The sequence below is a fragment of the Callospermophilus lateralis genome, chromosome 4, assembly GCF_048772815.1.
Source record: "Callospermophilus lateralis isolate mCalLat2 chromosome 4, mCalLat2.hap1, whole genome shotgun sequence".
Classification (NCBI taxonomy): domain Eukaryota; kingdom Metazoa; phylum Chordata; class Mammalia; order Rodentia; family Sciuridae; genus Callospermophilus; species Callospermophilus lateralis.
The window spans coordinates 55,591,773-55,607,081 of NC_135308.1; the positions used below are offsets into that span (position 1 = coordinate 55,591,773).

The 15,309-nt window shown below is 39.3% G+C and overlaps 1 protein-coding gene across 10 annotated transcripts in view; it reads right to left on the reverse strand.

The window, feature by feature from the left end:
• Unc5d (unc-5 netrin receptor D) overlaps nucleotides 1-15,309 on the reverse strand; it is a 508,406-nt gene that overhangs the window by 94,279 nt on the left and 398,818 nt on the right. For 5 of the 10 annotated variants that reach the window (XM_076852496.1, XM_076852494.1, XM_076852495.1 and 2 more), the window contains exons 5-7: nucleotides 9,079-9,259; nucleotides 8,080-8,247; nucleotides 6,183-6,347 (exon numbers count right to left, since the gene is read on the reverse strand). In XM_076852496.1, the coding sequence (XP_076708611.1) occupies nucleotides 6,183-6,347; nucleotides 8,080-8,247; nucleotides 9,079-9,259 (514 nt within the window). The remainder of the gene's footprint in view (nucleotides 1-6,182; nucleotides 6,348-8,079; nucleotides 8,248-9,078; nucleotides 9,260-15,309) is intronic. The other 5 variants (XM_076852500.1, XM_076852498.1, XM_076852499.1 and 2 more) reach the window with 1 other exon arrangement.

Sequence of the window (15,309 nt, forward strand, 5' to 3'; positions counted from 1 at the left end):
AACTCAGAGACCAGGGGAACCTGGAAGGCTACGTATGTACGTAGCCTCACTTCTGAATGCTAAATCAACCCAGGCCCAGCCTCATGGACACTTGAGCTCCACACATCCCTGGTTTAGAGTCAATACCTATCTTTGGTTTTGTCCTTTTCCCAACTCATAAGAAATGAAGATACAGCACCTTGTTCTCCAGTTCCCTCAATTCCTGTTCAGGGTCCTCCCTATTTACAGTGGAGCTTTGATTTTGATTCCTCTCATAAAATGAACAAAGCTAACCAGATGTGCCTGAGAAATAACCTTCCAGAGATGGTTTTTAAAACAAAGCATAGCATTTCCTGTTTAATGCCACCCAAAGAACACAAGTAGAGTAGAAAAAGACACTGAAACATGTTGGGGACAAAAAAGTAAATAGAAGGAGAGGAAGTGAAGAGGCAGGCAGCACAACTGCCTTGATTTCTATTACTTAAGAAGGCAATCATCACCTAGGTTACTCTGTGGTGACTACGTACCTGTAGCACAGATCCATGAGGAAATAAAGAGTAGACCTGACAAAGGGAAAATGTCCTGCATGACAAAAGGCATTTTAAGTGTTTCAGAGCTGGTTGATAAGAAGGCCATAGACTTTTAAGAGCTTATGAAATACATATCAATCATGGCCCAATGGATGGAAGCCAATGTTTATTTGGAAGGGGGATAATGTTCAAAAAACAATCAGACATCTTTATGTTTTCATTAAAAAGGGCCTACAAATAGAAAAGTCTATAGTGGGCGGATAACAAAGGGGATGAATTTTAAGGTGATTTGTTGTATATGGTTTATTCTCTACCCTCTTTATCCTCAATTCTCCCCTGGATATGTCACTCTAGTGCAAGTCTTCTTATCATAAGGAAGAAACAGTTTTATTAGCTTTGTAGAATTTACAAGAATGCTTTCATTAAGACATCTGAGTATTGCCATCACTCTGCTTTATTTTCTTTTGTAATTAAGCACAATGGAACCTGGAGTCTGGGAGCCACTCCACTCTGTCTTATTAAAGCTTGTTACTCACTGGCCTTCTTATGGGCTCCCATAGTGGGAAAGCATTTACTGGGGCATGGGGAAGAGACTGTTGCTAAGCTGCTAATGACTTCATACAGGTCCACGTCTACATTCTTATTACTCCCGTGGGTCTGCAATATTATATCCACATTTGCTATGCGGTATACTTGAGAACAACTCTGAATTAATCCATTGATTATTATGCAGAAAGGCAAGCTATTGTGTATTTCTAGGAAAAAAACTTTACATATGAAGGAGCACCTACTATGTACTATAAATGGAATGGGAATGGGATTTTAATAATGAAACCACACTTGGGAGAATTAGCAAGCGGTAAGATACTTGGTGACAATAGGAATGCACTGTGTGAGCATGTTATCTTATTGATGACATTTCCATTTCTTTACTGTGTAGCATTTATGGTATAATTAGTCGATTGTGCAATTGAACTGGGTCTAAAATATGAACTTATCTTAAACTAAAAGTTTAAAAATAGGTCAAGTATGAATTTCTGAATCTTTGTCCAAAGAAAAGAATTGATGGTTTTATTCTGATGAAGGGGTATCTATCTATTAGGATCCTCTCTGCAAAATCAGTATCCATAAAACCACTGGCAAAAAAAAAAAAAAAAAAAAAAAAAAAAGTGGAAGAGTTGTTTCAGATACTCTGAGTTATCTCCAGTATAAAATTTCTCTTTCTCAGTACCCTAGAAAATATAGGGAAGGGACTCAGGTAATTATGGTAATAGATAACAATGAGGCTTAGATTGGTCCAGGAGAAAATGCTTAACAAAGCAGCCATTATTTTCGTGTGATTATAGGTTCACCTTTTCAGTTGCTTCCTCTAGGTCATTTAAGTAGGTCTTTCAACAGACAATGTGGTGAGATTATTAGAGGTAGCTTGGGAATGTTTACTTGAACTTGCTATTGTATAGATGCCTTTATCCTTGATGTGGTTTCCCAGACTGTCACTTCAAACTTTTCTTATCAATGTTCCCATCAGAAATGAAAACAAACCACCCTTTAACTGATATTTCAGTTTCTGAACTGTCAATGTTGAACTGACCTCTGCTGTATCTTGACAAGCAGGACAGATGAGCTCTCAGGTAGCTCAGCCTTGAAGACTGCCTCTCTGCAGTCCCTGTGGCATTTCTCTGGCTTTAGCCAAGCTACACATCTAGGCACTAATCCCTTCTGAGGCAGATCCATTTCATCTTCTCAAGCCAAATCCCTTAGTTTTATTTCTACTGGAATAAAGAGAGAGGGAGAAGGCTTCTCTTATTCCTGAGGATCAAACTAAACACCCCATCATTTTCATCTTTCTGTTCCTGTCAGCGAGACACGTGCAGGTTATTCAGCTCTGGCTATGATTCTCAGGGCACAGAAGCTGCTCTGCTCAGCAGGTAGAAGGGACCTGCTCTGCTCAGGTCAGAAAGCTACTGAGTCCGGTGTTTACACTCAGAGAACTTGGATCCACAAATTCTTGTTTCTTGACAAGCACACTCCATAATTATCTTCATTCTCTGGAAAATCAATGTTCTAGCATAAAGGGATCAGAGGTTTACTTTATGCTTGCAGTTTGGACCCATAGACTCACTGCTACTGGCCAGAATGGTGCTGTTTTATTTTCACCAGTCTTGGGGCATTTGTTTTCTTGTTGAGAGCACTTAGGTGTGGCCATCTGTGATAGCATGACACTAAGGTTCTGTGCTTCAGTCACAACTGACCAAGCAACAATCACACCCAAATATTAAAGTGATCATTCAGAGCTGGCAGCTCCATCTTTAGGAGAAATTCAGCCCTCAGGGACAGCAAAAGAAACCCAGACACTCTGTTGAAGGCTAAACAAAATCAAAGAATTGTAGGTCATCCAAGAGCCAAGCAATGTCATTGTCAAACCTCCAAGAGAAAGTGGAAATTGAGGAATTGCTTTAAGGTCATGTTGGTATTTTAAAGGGAAAAAAATTAGGATGAAGTAAATTCCCAAATTGTAACCTGACCTAGATCCTTCAATAAAGCCACTGTTCCATAAAGCTGTTGCCAAATGCTATTTTAATCAAAGCCATCCTTTGCTGGAGCTCTATCCTGAAAGTGCAGCTATTTTCATCAAGAGAACTCTGACAGCGTACCCAGGAGGAACACACAGTGTTGCTGGCATCATTTAACTGGATTGTTGTTTGGTGCTTCTACAGATAGTAAAATGTTACTCATTTTTGTTGATGTTGGTGGCCACTTTCTGTCTAGAAAGACATACTACATCCTGGTATTGGGATCTTATAAATGTACTCTGTTCCCACTGATATGCAAACAGATCTCATTCACATTTATGATCACATAGACTTTCTCCCTCAAGAAAGTTAAGTCACTATAGCTCTTAAAATTTTGAAACATGTTTGATAGATAGCCTCATATGCATACTATACAGGCAAGGAAACTGGAAAAAGCATGTTTATGTGGAAAAGAGAATTATGAATGAATAGATAGCTTGAATAGGAAAAGAAAAAGAAGAAGAAGAAGGCTCCTATAGCATTTTCAACTTGAGAGGAATGAATTTAGGAAAGATTGTACCTCCAATGATGAATACATTCCAAACCTCACTGTCCTCCTAAATATTTCCACTATGGGAAAACACCAACAGAATATTCAAGAAAGTACTTGTGTGATTAAAACCATACATGGCCAATACCCAAAGGAGAGGTCCATTCAGTAAATCAATGAATTACTTAAAGCTATGCCTGAACTAGGGACATGAGTAGCTTCATGGAAAAACTAAGCTTCCTGAATTTCACAAGAACATATGCATTGATGATGGTTAATTTTATGTGTCAACTTGAGTGATCCATGGAGTGCCCAGATATTTGGTCATACATTATCTTCTCAGTATTTCTGTGAGAGTATTCCATTTTCATTCGAAGACTGAGTAATACAGTTTGGCCTCTAGAGGTGAATGGGCTTCAGTCAGTCAGTTGAAGACCATCATAGAATAGAAGGCTGGCTCCACCCTGAGTGACACAGAATTCTCTCTGACAGTCTCTGAACTGGCATATCTGCTTTTCTCATATGACAGCCTCTAAGTTGGGACATCAGGTCTTCCTGGTTCTACTTTGGACTTGACCTGGAATACTGTTTCTGCATTTTTGGACTTGCTGGACTTCATAAATGTATGAGCCAATTTCTTATAATAAATCTCTCTCCACTGTGCACTATCTCGGGTTTTCTTTGTAGACTGGTGGTTCTGTTTGTCTGTAGAACCCTAATTAGTTTGTCACCTAGGATTTTCAAGTAGGATGAACACTTGCCAATAAATTCTCAGTGCTGGCCACAATAGTAAAAATACAGTAAGTAGTAAAAAAAATCAGTCCTATCTCAGAGGTGTATTTATAGAAAAATCTAATGGTATTGAAGGATTGTCAGAAACACATTTCCTTAAACATCTTGCTGTTTAGTTGGTGTTCATTTTCTTTCTATACAGGACAGGGGAAGGCATTTTGAAGAAGACAAATGCTCATATGAATCTGTTGGTGAGCACGGCTCTATCGTCACTGGAACTGGTGGCTGTGTTGTCTTCTGTCACAGCCCCTTGCACTGTGTCTGACACGTGCAGGGTAGTTAGTGCTTTCACTAGCAAATAAAGGCATTGTGGGTTATTAATAAGTGCTTGGGAGAATAACAGAGTAGAAGAAGATTAAGAGGGAAGAAGTAGGGAAGGGCATGGGGAAGTACCGGGGAACAAAATCTACAAAAGTATGCTATGTCCATGTGTGAACATACTACAATGAATCCTGCTTGTATATATAATTATTATACACTAATTATGATACACTTACTACTACTACTACTACTACTACTACTACTAATAATAATAATAATAATAACACATGGGAGCAATGGATAGAGCAAGTAGATCAGGGGGAGGAAGAAAGGGAAAAAAAAGGACGGGAAGGGAGAGTGAGATTGATCAAATGTGCATGAATGAGTATGGCATAATAAATTCCAGTACTATGCATGATTGTAATACACCAATAAAAATTGTTAAAGAGGAAAAAAATTAATGAACTATAAAAAGTACTCGTTTCAATGTTCTAACCATTTTAAACGATGAATAACCCATTCAGATTTATTCTGAACACACAAAACAGTTAGCATGTGCTTGCCTTCAATGGTACCCAGTCATATGGATGCACAAAAAGAAATTCAACATACTGTCATTTTCCCTAATAAAAAGTGACATATATTCCTGAAAAGATCTCAAACTACTGAGCTATATTTTTTTCTAGATATCACCCCATGAGTTTTCCAAGAAGGGAAACTAGCTCCAGCAAATATGTATGTTCCCAGTCTTCTTCTTTTTTTTTTTTTTTTTAAAGGATCCAAGTAAAATCAACATACCTCAGCTCATCCAAGTGGGAAATGGAGGAGGGGTTAATATTTACTGAGCACCAACTTGGTGCCATAAAAGATGTCAATATATCTTTTTCTCATTTTGCCTTGATAGTAATTGAAAGTGGCTATCATCACTTTTGGTACTTATAGTCACGGAAGTTAAGTGGCTTGGTTAGGGCCACGAAAAAACAAACAAACAAAAAACCCCTGACTCTCCTTGAATATATTTTTTCCTCCCTTTTAACCCAGGCATACAGTCACTTGGAGATGAAAACAGTTTGCTCTTGGGAATAAAGCAAAGGCTTAGAAGTTTTGAAACAATCATGCCATTTTCTACCCTGTCTGATGAATGGGACATGAAGCTACACACCTCTAGAGGTCTCCCTATCCCCCACCATTTGTAAGATACAGTTGCAACACACATTCTTCACCAAGGAATCCTGGCCTCTGAACACTTCAATGCTTTATAGTGCTGCAAAATTCTTGGAGAACTCTAAGCACACAGTGGTCAGTACCAGAATTTCACCAAACACAAGTGGTAGCTACTGATAGTCTTAAATGTTTTCTATCTGATTAGATTATGATAAAAATTAAAAATCGCCCCATGTTAGTATGCTTTCTACCTATTTGCTTTTTTGTGCCTGGTTATCTGGCTTCCTGCTGACTATTTTAACCCAGTTAATGGTTGTGTCATCCTTTCTTGAAATATGTGAATATATGGACATCATGCACCAAACACCGAAGACGTTAAACAGAAGGTGTTACCTAGCGTGCAGAGACCATCTGTGCAGTTTTCAGATTCCTGGCTGAGACCTTCACAGAATTTGCCCCCATTTCTCGGGGGTGGTGCTGAGCATTCCCGGATCCGGAGATGCTCACAGTCTGGACTGCAGACGGACCATTCGCTCCATACTTCCCAGCTTCCGTCCACTTCAAAAGGAAAAGAACGGAAACCATCATTAGAAGGAAGCAGCTGTCAGGAGACTCCCTCCAGGGTTGCTGCTGCTGTCCTTAGCACTGGATTTTAAAGAAATCACCACCAAAATAACAATAAATCCACAGATAAGTGTATCCTCTCTCTCTGTTTTTTTTCCTAAAAAAAAATGCAGTGATATAATTCTCTTACTATTTCAGGATGAGATAAGTTATTGAATTTAGGCAAGCAGCTGAATGACCAGTATCTTTGGGTTGGCTAATAAGGACATTATCTATTCTTTCCCAGTCTTTTATGTTCAAGTGCATCTTAGATGGACAGGTGAACTATGCAGTAGCCCTTGGTAACCAGCTACTGCCTTGTGGGTTGACAGTTGAGAACAGAGGGTAAAATAAAAATAAACTATCTTCTATCCCTAAATGTCCCTATACTATTAAAAAATTAAACCCAAATATACTGATACTTTAAACTAAAACAGGTCAGTCAAACCCCAAGATGCCAGGACCTACATAAATAGAATTTCTTGGGTCATGGATTGCTGCTGCATGTAGAAATGAACAAACTAAACTTAATTCCATTAAAAATCAACCCTAGAGATTAGGGCAGATGTTTGAGACAATTGCCCCATTACCTCCTAGGAATAGTCTAACCATGCTTATTTGGGTTATGGTAGCACAATTTTTAATCTAAAGCAATTAGTCAAGAGTAGAGTAAGATTAAAAAACAGTGAACTTGAGGCAAAATTTCTGAGTCCCTGAGTTGGTTGTACCAATTTATAAGTGATGCAACACTGGGCAATCATATGGGTACAATGACCAGTCTATCAGCTGGAGATAATAAAACTCACAACACAGAGTTAAATGACATTACATAGAAAAATATTCTGCGCAGTACGTGGCACATAGTAAGCACTCAATAAATGTTTATTGAACATGAGTCCAAAAGGAAACTCCAAGAATATTCTGCTGGTGAGAGCCTCAACTTAGCTTTGGGTGCAACTAAGTTTGAAATTTTAGGCTCTGGTCCCGTGTCCTTGGAGTTAATATTCTGTAGTGCATATGAGATGCAGGATCAATTTATTTCTCAGTGGGAGGATATGCTTTCCATAAAGAAAGCCATCTTCCATTTCATCTACTTTTCATTGTATGAATTGGGTTACAGCCAGGAAGAGGAGAACAGAACTGATAAAAGACACATTTGGTAAATGAGGTTTCTCTTTTCAGAAAGAAAGGCAAACACCTACCCAAGGTAAAATATAAACTGCTGTGAGAAGTGTATGATCCCTGCCAATTGTATTATAAATAAATACAAAGCCAAAATTGATAAAAGGTCAAGTGTTTGGTACCTGATCCTTTGTGCTTGAAGAAAACAAACTAGTCCCTGCTTACTGTTATACAAAGACATGCCACAAAGAGGGAGAACCCAAGGAGAGAAGGGGGTGGCTTAGCCCAACCAAACAATGGTAGTATAAATGCTTCAAAGAGCATTTGGCTTACTGATAATGAGTGTATGAAGTCATCTGAGTATTAAAAAAAAATGCCCTAAAACACTGAACAGGGGTATTGAATTGACAATGTTGCCATTACAATGAGTCCCTCATTAGACAAAGGCTCTATCCTTAGAACCTGGGAAAGGGTGACTTTGGAAAGGAAGGTTACATTGATTGCTTCACACCAGCTTAATAGTGTTGGTGGATCAGAAGGGAAAGGGAATCTGCGTATATCTCACCAGGACAAAGAGAAGTGCAGGTTATTTTCTGCACTGACATTCCCTCACAAAAGGCCCCACCATTGAGAGGAGCTGGGTTGGTGCAGGTCCGGGAACGTTTCTGCCATCCTCTACCACAGCGAACATTGCAGGCTGACCACTCTGTCCAGGAAGACCAGCCTCCATTCACTGAGAGACAAAAATGGGGAGGGGAGAAAAAAAAGGAGAGAGGTTTTTACTGATTGCCTACTATGTGCAAGCCACTGTGCCAGGTGTTGTGAGCTGGGCATCTGGGGACCAAGAGACTGGTGTGGCAGCCTGGGCCTCACCTCTGCTACCCCTCAATCTACTCATCTGTTTTAGGCAGGATCTAGAGAGTGTGCTTTGTGGGGGGAAATTATGAAAAATAGAAAGACTTCATCAAAAGATCTCTAAAGCACTTGAAAATCCAAAGTATAAGAAGAAAATATCAGCATTTGAATTTCTATTACTTTAAGTGCTTTGAATATAAATCCCAAGGCTCTTCTATTATGGAAGGGAATGCCTTTAGTTAAACATCTGGGAACTTCTTTTCTATAATACCTGAGATAGTCAGCAAATAGTAATGTTTGTTTTTGGTGATTTCATATGCCAGGAGAGAAAGTGACTGGCAGAGGGAATGGGTGGGGGGGGTGGACGCCGGGTTTGGGAATGGAGAGAAGCAGAAGCTGCCCATTAGGCTTTTAAACTATAAGCAAAATGGAAGAAAACAAACAACTTTTATTATTATTTTTAAAGGAGAGAGACTGGAAATGTCACTATCTAATTGAAGTCCAATATTGGGCAGAACAGCAAGCACATCAATAGCAAGAGGGAGGTTTCCTCACCTGCCAAGTGGGGGAGGCAGGACAGAGGACTGGAGTGAAGAGCCCCCCAGGTCCTTTCAGCTCTAAGCAGGGAAACGTTTAGTGAAATACACATCTCTCTACTTTTCTGCCTTCTGCCCTCCCTATCCATTCCTGGCCTTTGGGCTGGTCTTACCATAGACCACCACGGTGGCTGACAGGCTCCTCCTCTTGGCTACTATGTTGGCTGCCATGCAAGTATAATTCCCTGAGTCAGAGAGTCGTGCCTGCCTGATGATCAGGTTATGGTCAGCCCTGGTGTCAATGTTCTCATCTTGTTCTGAGTCAATGGGTTCTTCATTTTTCAGCCATTCCACCTACAGGAAGGAAAGGTTTATAAGTTATTTTTTTTAAAAAAAATAATAACTCTTCTGCAATCAGAAGGTGATTAGTTCTGGTGTGCAGAAAAGGGATGTACCTAACTCATAGTATAATTACGACTTTTTTCTTTATTCCATATCTTATTCTTTTTATTTAGTAAATCTTGTTCTATTCAGGAAATGGATACTCAATAAACTGAAAGTAGGAAAAGAACACAAATAGTCTACTGACTTTGACCCATTTTTCTAAAAACACAATGGAAGAGAGAAAAGAGGTGACTGCAATTAGGTCATTTCATTTTATTTCATTACAATACTGCTGCTGCTGCTGTTGCCGCTGCTGCTATTTCAATAACTGGTCCAAAATCGAGCTCAGAGAACCAACACACATGCTGAATTTATACTTTGTTTTGAGAGGCCATTTATTGAACAAAATTTTAAGGCAATATGTTTGTATTTAAACAAGTTTTAAAAAAGGTGTGAGACTGTATAAAGGCCAAAGTAATCCAGATTTGAGTAATGATAGGCACATAAATCAAATTCAAATCCTAGTGTTCTCCAGATTTGAAGATCCATTTCTCGATGATTAGTTACACTGTTCCTCCAGTGATTCAGCAGACATTTGAGCTCTGGGTTATGCACCTTATCATGTAAGGCCCAGTCTCTCTGCTGGAGGAGACCATCTCCTCCATTCTCTGAGCAGAGGCTAGTTCTTGATTTATTTCAATCTCTAGAGCTTGTTCCTGGAGAACCTATTGCACTCTCTCCAGCTCCATCTGGATCCTACCCTTACTAAGTTTCTCTCTCCTTAGACACCTTTGGAAGAGTCAGATGGGAGTCTTCTGCTCCCCAAATCGTCATTCTTGGTCAAGTAAACTTAGCACCCATTTCATGAAGCACGTCAACCTCCTGTGTGTGATCTTTGTTCCTTCCCTGTTTGTCCTTTGCTTCCAAATCTAGGTAACATTGCAACTCTCCAGTGCCATCTTGGCAGCACCGGATATTTCTTCTTTGGCCATGACCGCTTAGCTTTAGTTATCAGAATGTGTAAGCCACAATAGTTTAACAGACGTGTAAAGACTAATTTATCATAGCATGCAATGACAGTGACTACTCCAAACAGATCTCATATAAAAACATAAGCACCAGGGGGCATTTTGTCACATGCTGCCCAATAGGTATGCTAATAGAATAGGATGCTTCATTTCATTTTGTATTTAAATGTAAAAAAAAAAAATCTAATTTACCACCAGTAAACAAGTGGCATCTGTTATAATAACAGTTTGTTATAATGATGGCCTGTTGGTCTTTATAAAAAGGAATTTACTTATCACAAGAAAATCTATCATGATCCTTCAATACTTACCCCACATACCACTTCATTCATGAGTTTAGATACCTAAACTCATCACCCTCCAAATTTACCCAGGGAAAGTCAACTTGAGAAAAAGGAAATAATGTCAAATAGTCAGAAGAGGAGATCTGAGGCCTCCAGGAGAACACAAAAGAGAGCTATAAAAGCCAAGTGGTACAGGACCATGAAACAGAAAAGCATATCTCCCTAGAAGCAACCAGAATCGCTGTGGACATCAGTATGTTCCAACTTGGAGGGGCAGCTACTAATAATGGCATGGAGTCCAGAAGCACAGCTATCTGGAGAAGACAGGGCAGTGGAACAGATTACAGTCCACAGCCGACCCACCTCTGTGACACAATGTCCTCCATTCTCATGACCATTACATATTTCAGAGTCATTCCTTTAGTTATTGACAAATATGTGAATTCTTTGACTATCAGAGGTTGTATTGAGTGCTGTGTAAAGTGATGTGAACAAAACCAAAATGCCCCCTTCTCTCCTAGATCTGACATTTAATAAGTAAATCCATGTCTTCACCAGAAAATAACACCATCACCAGCCTCTAAGATGAAAATTTTCCTGTAAGGCCAGTAGAATTAGATTCTGAAGTCAGCACCACGCCCAGGTCACTGGACAGAACAACCAGGTCTAAACCACACAGGTCTGAGGGCTGTCGCTTCACCTGTATTCTCCTCCGGCTCACAAATCCAGGCGGGAATTGCTAATTGTTCATTCCCGAGATTTGCTATTTGTAGCATTTATAAGGCTCTCCCCGTCCTCTTGCCATTCTTCTTTATTCTTCCCAAACAACTGGCCAGGAAGTAGGGGAAGTCTGACACTGGTCCACAGATAAATTATTCATAGAGAGTAGACAGGCAGAGAGTCCTGTGGGAAGTGGCCTTGGGAACTGAAAGGAAGACAGTCCCAGTACCTAGGAAGGAGAGAAAGCATTCCTAACGGAATCTGGGTCCAGGGGTGATTAAAGCCACAGTCACCAGCAGAGATTTGGCTTCGGATTGAAAACTTACAGAAAAATAAACCATGCATGAAGCAAACTAGGCCAGGAAACTAGGAAAGCATGTGCCAGAAATTTGATAAATAACAGATTCACACAAGTGATATATATGATAAGAATAATATGAATGTTTGAAACACTCATTTAACTTGACAAAATCCCATCCCAGTAAACATGAATATACACTTCATTAAAAATAACAACAAAACTACATGACAATTAAATAACTGAATAGTATTCTACACCACTAACAACAGAAAAGCTAAACAACATCCTAGAGGTGCTTCCTAAGAAAAAAGCAAAGGGTATACTAGGTCGCTACCACCCCTCTCCACACTTTCTTGTTTTCCTAGTTTGATTTTTTCTTGGAGAGAAGACAAAGGCTATTTCAGCTACTGCTGCACTACCATTATGTCTTTACTAACGGATCTGTCTGTGGCTTCCATTCCACACCCAATTCACCACCAAGGGATCCAGGAATGCCACTTTCTAGCTAGAAATCCTTCAATGGACTCAAACTCTTCCCAAGCCTCATTAAAGTCCTTTGTGTACAGACCCACTCCCTATCAGATGTCCACCTCAGATCCTTCTAGGAACTCCAGGCACACTCCAGTGAAGCCCTACATACCGGATTCCTTTCTCTTCAAGAAAATTCAACGCAAGTTCCAACCTCAGGGCCTTGATACCTGCTGATCTCTTTGCCCAGAAGACCTTTCCCATGGGCATTCCCCAGGCTTCTCCCACTTCCTACTCAGGGCTCAGATCAGAGATGGAGCCCTTTCTAGAAAAGGAAGCCCCTTCTACTCACCCACTTTGCTTTCACAGTTTTCCTAATACTTATCTCCACCTTAAAGATAGTAATACCTATTACATCACTATACCTATTACTTATCATATTTTTTGTGACTAGGAACTTAGGAATTTACCAAAAGAAAGTAGTAGAAATGCAAATGAGGATTTAACCAAATTCAATTATTTGGGGTAGGAAAGGAGAAAGGAAGGGAGGGAGGAAGAAAGGAAAAAGGAAAGGAAGAAAACAAATGAAGCATGTCAAAGTGGCATGCCAAAGAATAAAGTTTTGTTTCAGTAATTCACAATTTATCAATATGATAGCATTATACAGGCATTAAAATTATGATTTCAACAAGTGAAAACACAGAAAATGCTGATAAAACACAAGAGTCAAAATATAAAATTGTATGTTTAGTGTGATCTCAAATTTGTAAAACAAAATACGATCACAAACACATACATGCTTAAAAGATAGGAAGAAACACATTATGTTCACAGAGGTCATAAGTAGAGCTAACTGTTCTTCCAAGTAGGTAATTGTGGCACTTTTAAGGAAAAGCTTTTTTTTTTTAATTGATTTTATTTTTTTAAATACCTGACAGCAGAATGCATTACAATTCTTATTACATATATAGAGCACAATTTTTAAGGAAAAGCTTTTGTAATCTGAAACAAACAAACAAAAACAAACAAAAAACAAAATACCCCACCCCAACCCCCCCAAAAAAAACACCCTTTTATTTCTCATGTAGTACAGGAATTTTCAAATTTATATTTAGCCATTGAAAGTTTCTTAAATTCAAAACTTATCTGAAAGCCCCAAATGAAAAATGAATAAATAAGGAAAGACTTTAAGCCTGATGCAGTTATGAGGCTTTCTGAGCTGCAGATGGGAGGGACCAAAGCTGCCTAAGCTGGGCCACTCCAGGGTACCCAGTTTGTGTAACTCCAGAGAAGAGGAGGCACACCTTCTCTGCATATATCTGATGCCCGTAGAGATGCTCAGTTCACAGCCTATGCTGCTATGTGAGCCGGCTCTGCTCTACAGCCTGCCCCTCTCTCATCCACAATACTATGGGCACACCCTGTGGTTTGCTACTAGGTTTCCATATTATATTCCGGTATACGTGGTGTTCATAATGTCACAACTGAGGTCCATCAACCCAATGATGTCTACAAACAATCAGCACATTAGTAGAGTCCTAACTATGGAGCTGTTTTTTATTTTAACCTAATAGTTTATCCATTTAACTGATGGCAGGATCTTTATGAGGAAATCAGTTTGGTATTTTCAGAGCTTATAAAAGTGACAAATTGTACTTAGATTTATGCTTTTGTCACTTAGAGAATCTTTAAAACATTTCTGATGAGCTAAGTGCTCCTAATGTAGAATAGTGTAATAAATAAGACACACACACAGACATGCACACACACCTGTGTGTGTATGTGTGTGTGTGTGTGTGTGTGTATTCATGCTCACATTCTCTACACCAGAAGTTGCAAATTGTAGTATTCCTGATGGCCAGGAAGGTAATATAAATTAGTGAGGTGGCACAGTGTGCAAGATAGCCATGTGCATTGTCTGCATATTAAAGACAAGAGACTATTCTTCATTTCCACAGAGGAATGAACTCATACTCATTTTTCTTAAAAAAGCATGGCACTTTCTGTCTCCTTTTGCATTCCCACTTTAGACAGAGACATAGGTCTTTCTTTAAAAAAATAGCACACAATGAAAAATGACAATGAACTCATTTTTGCTCAAAAATCATTTTGGTTTTTAATGCATCATACTGGTCTTCAAATTTATGAAATACTTAGCCTCAGTGTCAGGAATTATGGGAGAGGGGTGACTTAGGCAAAATGTAGACCGTAAGACCTGTGAACATGTGTTAGCACTGGTCAGAGAACAAGTGTCGTCACCATGGGAAAGTGCAGGTCCGGTGGGGCCAGAGTTTCTATTTTTCACAAGAAGCCAAAGGTGTGTGTTTTTAATGTAATATTTCTCAATTCAAGCATGATGGCTCGGGTCTTATAAAATATAATGTGAGGACCAAATAAAGCATGTTCATGAGTCAGATGTTGATTTGCCCGCCTTCTCCATAAAAACCATTGTGCAGCAGCTTTCTGTTCCCTCATGAACACAATCACCAAGAGAATCTCAATGCCCTTCCCTGAAGTTAATTCATTTCCATTATTGGGATCACCCATTTCAGAATGTTCTGGTTCAGAGGTGTTATTGATTACCCTCATGTCTTTCTCATGGAAGTGACTAGCAGGCATCAGGCAACTTTTGACCTGTACACAGTATTCTGCAAGTATTATAAGAGTGTGCATAGACGCTGCATTCAGAAATTATTTTACAAGAGGGTGCCAACACTGGAAATCCCTAATTAAGCTCTTAACAAAAGCAATACAAATTTTCTAATTAGCATTATGGGATCAATACATTGACCACATTGAGGCTAACAGACCTCTGTATCACTGCTCCAAATGACCTCAGGCTAATGGGTCCCCTCTCCTGACAGAGAAGAAGAATGTTTCTGAAGGTTGTTGGAGACATTCACCCCTCAGAGAAACAATTCTTCATCAAGATTCCCTATGCTGGGCTCGGATGGATAATCACAGTTAGGTATAGTGAAGAAACTAGTTACTTTGAGGTAATGAGTTTATGCATTTTCAGGATGCCTGCATCATTAGCATAGTGTTATGTACAGATGGTCTGCAATTTGTAGATTTTTCCAGTTTATAAACAAATCTGGAAACACAGAACTATCAAAGACAATTAGATTTCAAGCCAGATAGCAGGTTCCTGATCAGTCATTCTGGTTAACTGGGCACAGACGGTATGTAATTGATGAGCTAGAGGTTTTCCTCAGCAAC